The 9,131-nt window shown below is 38.8% G+C and overlaps 1 protein-coding gene across 1 annotated transcript; it reads left to right on the top strand.

The window, feature by feature from the left end:
• Nucleotides 1–255: 255 nt before the first annotated feature.
• On the top strand, nucleotides 256–2,907 carry LOC129275927 (uncharacterized metal-dependent hydrolase MPN_009-like). The gene is given in 3 exon segments (XM_064110056.1): nucleotides 256–309; nucleotides 2,369–2,675; nucleotides 2,678–2,907. Coding segments are annotated over 3 exon segments (591 nt in total).
• Nucleotides 2,908–9,131: the final 6,224 nt, after the last annotated feature.

The following is a 9,131-nucleotide window of genomic DNA, read 5'->3' as shown; positions in this document are numbered from 1 at the left end:
TGTTTATCGGCATAAAGATATATGCTACGACTTATCTTTTATGTCTGAGAGGTAGTTTTACACTGCTCGGGTTTTCTTGTATTAGAGAGAGCCCTGGAATGCTCACACTATAACATTTACAAAAAGACGATCAAGAAATGTACATGTATGATTCATGGGTGAAAGACATTTCCGCCAATAGAGGGCGAGAGATTTATATTCATATTAAAGACACTAGATCTACAAGGAAAAGACTAGGCACTCAAACTAGTTTACATGCAAATCGATGGAAAGGAAAGCAAAGTTGGTGAACTGTACGGACTTCCTATTGTAGAGTCTTTAATTGACTCTGTTTGTTTACAAACCAACAGACCTTGTAAAGCTGGTTTTGTTCAAGGCACGAAGGTTTTTTCTTCTATTTTTTATCTTAAGAAAATAATATTTGTCACTGCTAATAAAACATTTCCAAAGTAGAAATCTCAGGGGCCAAAATTTCAGTTTTTTTCGCGGTACACGCACAAGAATAGGACGCAATCCCTGGCTCCGTGGAGGGTAAGCACACTATGGGGAACTTGGTCGCCCGCGCGAAGTGCGACAATTACACCTTTTACTCTCGAGCTACGCGCGACCGTGCGTGCAACCATGCCCCCCAGAAACCCTCCATACGTACAGGATCAACCCGCAACGAGACGCCATTCACACGTTCACCGCTTCTACAGTTCACTTCTCTCGCAACCGCTCATCACGCATACACAGCCAGGACTGGTTCATACGACGATTCCAAGATACCAAGTTACTCCAAGTTCAGCTACCAGTCACTGAGTCTAACGTAGACAGTTATATCTGAGTCTTCAACCTTGTTCTCTGTAAGACGGACTGACCCAGGATTAAGGTGAGTATAATTCTCGGTAATCCAGCTAGGCCATAATCCATATAGTTAGGCTACTATATATTGGCGCTGCGTCTAAACACGACTCTGCGCTAGTTTTTTAAATGTTTTTTAAATGCAGTAAAGCAAGCGGCGTAGAAAAGTTAATTGGCTAAACATCATTTTAAGTACTTAAAAGTAGGGAAAAAAGTGTAGCGTAGGGCGGTAAAGTAATTCGCATTCTATACAAATTGTTTATACAGTGTATTTGGATTCAATCCGCCGTCCTAGCGATATATATCTTTATTACAGTTATCTTAAACAAATAATACCAGTGTTTTAGGGCTTATTTTCAGCGTTTTGCGTAGGTTTTAAACCCTTACACTATCCCCTTAATCCAGTTTAAATTTTGGGTGTGGCAGGATGAACGCCACGTAGGGCACGCCATTTATGCAAATAGCTGTAAACGTTTTCTATTGTTCGCCGCTCCCCGCATTCTTTTGTTTGTTAGGGCTGAGTGTATGCCTTGCCTGAGAGTTGCTTGGGGTGTGGTTCGGGTGATGAATTTGTATTTACCCCCTTTCCCTGTTAGGATTTAATTAAATTAGGATTTAAATTTTTGACGTAGGATAATTAAATTTAGGAATTGTACGTAACTGAGATATATATGTATTGTTGAATTTGGCTGATGGTGATTTAATGATTGCGTGATTGGTGAAGGATCGTATTGCTTAACCTGACTTTCCCCCCTTTAGCTGTAGTAGACGACGTAGAATCTTTGTATGTTGAGTAGTTGAATTATGATTCTATATGTCACGAGTGAAAGCGAATTTTGACAATTTATTATACTGATTTTTCCGTCCGGCAGTAATCATTTTTGGCGCCAGTAAGGTTGCCGTTTTACGGATTTATTTGGCGCCATTTAGATTGCCGCTTTGCGGATAGAAAGGATTTTATTATCGCCGTTTTATAGGTTGCGTGAAATATGAATTATACTGTGGCTTTTTAATGGAATTATCTTAGTGCTAGCTGGCTAAAACGGAGTTACCCTCATACGTGTTTAATTCGTCGGGTTTCTCTTTTGGACTTTATTTAATAGTCAACTTGATTTTATTTCGGTATTAAGATATCATTTAAAAAAAAAAAAAAGATAAAAATAAGGAGTGATCAATATATTTTATATGCCGTTTCGAGCCACCAATGCTTATATTTAGAGTGGCATTAATCTATAAATTTTAGTGGATGGTATATATATTAAGTAATTACTTAGTCAGTTGGTGAATACTTAAAATATTTTTTGAAGCTTGAACATAAGTCTGGGGACTTGCCCAATTATATTATATTGGCCTAACTTGTCTTTTGATTTAGTGAAAATACTCATTGATTCTTGTCACGTAGATTGGTAGACGCTCGTATTTTGGACAATTGTTTTGTTAATTTTATTTTAGGACTTGAAGTTAACTTTTGACTTTGTCTTTTTATAATACGGTCCGTCTCTTTATAATCCGATGGTAGGTGTAGGTAGGTGTAAGTGAATTAGGTTTTGAATTTTCTGTCAGCTCCCAGTGGTGGCCTGACCAGGAGGCGTTCTTTTTGAGACTCCTTGGTCAGGGCACCCAAGGGAGAGTACTCATCCTGCACTTACATGTAAGGGGCGATTCTAAGAATAATATGGCATACACGGCGCATACTTTGGCCCGCCGGCTTCTTGAAAAGCACTGCTACCCCCTCCAGAGGATACACCTCCACAATTTCTCTAGCGACTCGCTGCAAGCTAGAAAATGGACGGCTGCCTTTCCATATTGTTATTTTGGTATTGCTGGGATGGCAGCTATTTCACAACGGATCAAATCCAAGGCCTTAGGGTCGTTCCCACGAATCGGCTGATTCTGGAGACCGATGCTCCGCATCTCCCTCCTCGCCCGGACATGACAGTGACTTCACCTGAAAGCCTGGGTGATGTGGGGGCGGTGGTAGCCAACCTGCGGGGACAGCCCTTGGCCACTATAATGGCCCAAACCACCTACAACGCTAAGCAACTGTATGGCCTGTTAGGGTAATAGGGTGTATTATTATTTTTTTTTTGGTGGCCCCTGTCTCATAATTTTTTTTCTGTCCAAAATCTTGCCCTCCCTACTTTGGAGGTTAATTAAAAGATAAGGTCACAGCCTATCCATATAATTGAGGGGTCTTAGGTACTTCTCTTCTGCAATGCAGTATTTTCTCTCACCGGAGAACGTTTATATTCTGTATCGTGGTGGAGACGGACTGAGAAGTTTTCCCAACTTACCGGGCCGAACTAGACCAGATTTTACATCCCCAAGTGGAAAGTGTCTGTTGGCTGTCATCTTTCAGACCCTCCTTAGTCTTCAGGGATTGGTAAAGGTTGCGGACTCTTATATTCAATAAAATCCAAGGGACATTGGTTTAGTTAGTTTTTGAAATATTGTGCCAAATTGTGTCGCACGTAAAGTTATATATTCAGGCGATATTTCAGTTATTTTAACCATTGTGCCAAAATATGTCACAGGTGAATTTATAAATTTCTTTCAATATATCCAGAGGATATGGGTATGGTTTTTTTTAAAGACAATATTGTGCCAAGTTGTGTCACACATTAAGTTATATATCCAGGTGATATTTTAGTTATTTCATCCATCGTGCCAAATGACGTCACAGATGAATTTATAAATTTCCTTTAATAATATCCAGGCGATATGGTCTTCAATTTAGTTTTAAAGTCTGCTGGCCAATCAAGGCCTATTATTCATTTATCACCCTCCAAAGTTTGATAGAGATTTGGGGCCAACCATATTTTTTTGTATGTGTAAATAGTCCTTTAAAATAGATAGGCATATCCTGATCACTGCATGAACTACATGCTTAGTAGCTTGTAACATGAAGACATATATACATATATATGTATATGTTAAAAGTTTTCAGAGCATGCTCAGTGCCCATGAGGATAGGAAAAGAAACCTAAATTCCTCAGTATATGTTTACGTTATATTTCCGAGATACTGGGAAATAATTGGTTCTTTTCAAGGATCTGGGACAAGTGTTTTATTCCTTAATATCATTATAATAAGTTATTTCTAAAAGGGATGGCGCTATACGTAACGGTTTAATGTTACCTTTTTTTTCCATTCCCCATACATATATCTGTATATACATGGGTGATTAGGGCAGTAGGAAGTCAATAATTAATCTCCCCTTTATTTTTACGGTTGGGGGGAATATGGGGAACTTGGTCGCCCGCGCGAAGTGCGACAATTACACCTTTTACTCTCGAGCTACGCGTGACCGTGCGTGCGACCATGCCCCCAGATACCCTCCATATGTACAGGATCGACCCGCAACGAGACGCCATTCACACGTTCACCGCTTCTACAGTTCACTTCTCTCGCAACCGCTCATCATGCATACACAGCCAGGTTCATACGACGATTCCAAGATACCAAGTTACTCCAAGTTCTGCTACCAGTCACTGAGTCTAACGTAGACAGTTATATCTGAGTCTTCAACCTTGTTCTCTGTAAGACGGACTGACCCAGGATTAAGGAGAGAATAATTCTCGGTAATCCAGCTAGGCCATAATCCATATAGTTAGGTTACTATACACACGTTATTGAATGATTTTTACTCTCTCTAGGAGCCTCCTGGCTAAGTGTGAGTGGACATGACCGAGGCTAGACCAAAAGCTTCAGTCTCTGTATTTTGGTTGTTCTGCTGAACTACGTTGGCTCCACTCACCAATACATAGACTGAAGAGTTGTTGGCCCGTACATATAGACAGTGGTATACTGAACTAACGTTTTATAGGTCGCGATCTAAAACTGTTTTCAAGCGAAATTTACAGTTTCATGGTTTCCATTGTCAGGGAAATATAAATAACTTAAGTAATTGAAAAAAATCCTCTGGATAATTGAGAAATCTTTTGTCTAAGACATTTTCAGCTGACGGTTTTTCTTGCAAGTTGCCATCTTGAATGACGTCATTATCCTTATTAACTTCTTAATGTCTCGATATATCGAATGTCGTCTGCTACCTGTGATCGTAGCGGTTTTGCTTGTTGGCGGTTTGCATATGGCGCAGATCATATAATATCAAAAGCAATATCGATATCGCATTCGTAAATTATTGATGCCCTCTCCATTCGTTGGTAATTATTTCATATTTTGGCTGCTATTTTGGGGGGTGATTCTTGAGACCAAGACAAGTAAATATCGGTAACGTACCATTTCCACACCTTTTAATCTCTTTTTTCATGTCTTGATTCTTTAGTTATTCAAGACACTATTTAGGTGTTTCTAAATCCTTAGACTGTAAATTATATTTTTTTAAATATATTGAAGTCTAGAATCTAACTGTTACTAAGTGTTAGACTATCAAAGTCTAACGTTTACTTAGTTATCATTATTAAGACCCGAAGACAGTACCCGAATTCACTTGTCCACTGCAATCATCCTGCCTGTGGGGAATCTACAGGTAGGACTATGGTATGCCAATGCTGTACAGAGCACACACTTTAAAAAATCATTAAAATATCACTTTTGTGACCAAAATTACTAATTTCCTTACAGTTGCAATTTATTTTTCAATTAGTAACTTGGGAATAATTTTTGTATTCACCAGAGCGCTCAAAAATTTGAATTTGGGCATATTTTTGTGTACGCCCTCTATTGGTGGAAAGTATGTATGGCAAGAAAATTTTCATATTTCAATCTCTATCTTAAATTAAGAAAAAAATAATTTAAAGACTCAAATTTACTGAAGAGCCAAGTAGTATGATCTATAGGTGTAATGGAAACTGTCAGTGTAAAAAAAATCAAGCATTTGTCCCAAAGAAAAAGAGAAAATAAGCCAAACATTGCCACCCTTATTTTGCCACACATGGAGATGTAACTGAGAAAGGTTATATCATAACCTTGTTCATTGAATGAGTGCCCGAATTGGGCGATGAATGGGAATGATAGTGAAATGTCAGAAATTGTTAAGGAAATCCCCAGAAACTTTAACATCTAAGCTTCGAATCAGTCCAAATCCACCCATGGGTTCATATCATCTCGCGTGCGAAGGAATATCAGTCATATGCACGCGACACACACGACAAGTCAAAAAGATAGTGGGCTTTTGCCCACATAAAATATCACCAATAATCTGGTATTTCACATTCTGCTATGACACTTACCGAATCATTTAGATCCTTCCGTGACTTCTCCTTGAAGTTTTTTCTTAAAAATATGTATATTTTCTTGATCTTTAGTGAAGATTTCACGGGGATAAAATTTGGTCAGCGTAGATATCAATTTTTGCCTAAAGAGGGCGCGCGATTTATATTCATATCAAAGACACGACAAGGGAAAGATTAGGAACCTACACTATTTTACACGCAAATCGACGCAAGGCATTACGCGAAGTCCGTCAAGTGTCCAATCTTTTCATTGTATAGACTTTGGTATACCGTGACGTTCGTTAATACTGCTTGTACTGCTGGTTTCGTTCCAGGCATGTGTATTTTAAAAAAAGAAAATTATATTAGTCATCGTTTTAAATTAATTGCAACAAAAGTGTTATCATCGCCAATAGTAATCCTGAATTATGTTTTTGAAGGTATTTTATTTATTGGTGCCCATAATTAGTAAATTAATCATAAGAATTGCGCATTCAAAGAATTTAGACACAGTTATAAAATTACCAAGGAGCTGAATCAAGGTTGTGAAATTTATTAGCGCCACCAACGGGCTTCCTTGTATTTCCGTAGAAGAGACAAACGAAGTAGGGATGTCACATGAAAAATAAAAAACCAGGCAAACCATATCAAGCTGCACCTTATATTGATCAGTATGACCTCCTCTACAATTTAAGGTTACGATTTTTTAACGGTTACATACATTATGCAAATTATGGCTCATTAATTATGCGCATATTAAAAAAAGCACCTGTCAACGATCATTCATTGAGAAAATATTACCTGAATTTCTCAAGAGTGATCAAAAGTTTAAAAAATATGATCTAGAAATAGCTTGCAAGGCAAGGGTCAACTATGATGGTATTAATCAGTATGATGTGAAGTTAGTATGCAAATGAGTAGATCATGCATAATGAATATTCATTTCTCTTAGTTTTATGAAAATACATGTACATGTACAACAACTACGGTCAGCGAGAGAAAGGTTCCAAATAAGCAATTATGCAAATCCAACATAGTGATCATCAATTTATCATAAGGTATATAAAATGCTTGTACATAAGCTTTAGATCTAGACACTTTTTTCCTGAAAGGGGTACTCAAGGCCGAAAAAATTATGGTGTGAATAAATAGACAAAAAACCAGACAAGTAAAATGCGAAAAAAGAATATCGAAATTGGATAAAGAATGACAAGTTTCTTGAATTTTTAAGTTTTGCATTACTGGGGTATTTTGGAACATGCAATGATTGTGCTTATAATGTGACAATGAACTGTGGGGGATATTTATTTTATATATATTTGTTAGAAACAAGAGGGGATATGATATCATAAGCATGTTCATTGCATATTCATGAGGCCACGCATGTCTACATGTATTCAAAACATATTTTTTTCGACCCAGATTACCCCTTTAAGATAATCTGCTTTTTCACGTTTCTTTGAACTCACCTTTCATATTTTAAACTATTATTTCCAAATCTCCCCCCTCTAGGTCCTCCAGGAGCTTGTACGAGTAGATAGCTTCATCGTCTGCGTATTTTATGTTAAACCAATCTGGATAACCTGGTACTGTTGAGATCACCTTCCCTTCCACTGCATACCTACATGATTCCTCACCCTCACCCTCCCTCTTGAAATAATGCTTCACCCTCTTCCCCACCAAAAATTGGGATGCCTTATCATTTTTCTCTGTTGACAGGGTAGATGCTTTTGTGATGAGGCTGATCAGGTTCTCCTTCAGTTCTTCACATGTGAGGTTTCTTCTCTTTGAGGTCTCTGCAGTGCTTTCCGAGAATCTGTAGAGTACCGGGCTTGCTTCTTGCGACAAAATATGCTGACGGAACCGCAGCTGTGCTTTGAGTGCATCCAGCCTCTCAGATTTCGACTTGATAGAAAGCATGGATTGCTCAACTTGATCTCTGCTCTGCCACAGGCCGTAGAAGATTATATCCTGAGTCATCAACTCTTTTTCTCTCACTTGCTTTTCCTTCCTCTCTTCTTCTTTCCTTAATTTCTCCTTGAGTAGATCATTTCGTTTTTGGACGATTGCTTCTCTCCGTTCTTGATAGACCTTCTTCATTTTCCTGGCATCTTTTCGAGCTTCCTTGATTAGCCTTTGACGGTCACTTTCCTCCTTCATGTTGATCCATTGACCAGTTTTGTTCAATGCAAACATAATCATCGCCTCCTGACTCAGGTGATTCGAGTTCGGCCTTGATCTCAGAAGATGATCGACATATGCCAGGACACGTTCGGCAAATTTGTTATGCTTTGCAACACTTTTGGTTACATCATGCATGTCTGGAGAGGGGCTGAAGTGCACCCCACCAGGAAGATGCTCACCATATTGTTTTTTGAGAAGAACAGACATAGCTGGCAAGATGACAGACAAGAAGACTTGTACATCTGCATCATGTTCTGATGGCTTGATGAGGCAGTCATAAACAGCATCAATCCTGACGAACGACTTATCATCGAAAGGAAACATCTGTCCTGTCATGAAGTCATCAAGGTTCTCTTGAGCTTTGTCCAGGTAGGTAATTAAGTCTTGTATATATCTATTCATTTGCAGGATATGGATGTCCTTGTCCTCGATCACTCTCCAAAGAGGGCGGGTTACTAGTTTATCTAGAAGGCCAAGCGCTCTACATCCTGCTATGTGCATGGGAATACTCAGATCATGTTTGACTGCCTTCAGGAGACCATTCAAATTCCTTTGCTGGCTGAGGTAATCTCTCATGGAAGAATACAGGAAATAGACATGAGCCGCATTGAAAAAGACAATATTGAACCTATTACCTCTAAATGGACACAGAGGAACTGATCTCATACCATGCTCATCGAGATAGGGCTTCACGAAGAGTTTGAAATCTCCATAGCATCCTGATTTTTGATCGCCTGTCCGAGCAAATGCCTTTGATGCTGTACGGATGAGTCTTACTGTTCCTGATTCATTTTGTTGCTTGAATACAAAGGGTGGTGTGTTTACCTGTTCTTCTTTCGTAGACTGCTCAACTTCCAGAATTGATGAACCAGCTACTTCGGCAAGTTGAACAAAGCTGTGTAAACCACAGAAAAAGTTAGTCAGAGA

Source organism: Lytechinus pictus, chromosome 15 (assembly GCF_037042905.1).
Source record: "Lytechinus pictus isolate F3 Inbred chromosome 15, Lp3.0, whole genome shotgun sequence".
NCBI lineage: Eukaryota > Metazoa > Echinodermata > Echinoidea > Temnopleuroida > Toxopneustidae > Lytechinus > Lytechinus pictus.
The sequence above is the reverse complement of the archived record's forward strand: the minus strand, read 5'-3'. Positions and strand labels throughout refer to the sequence as shown.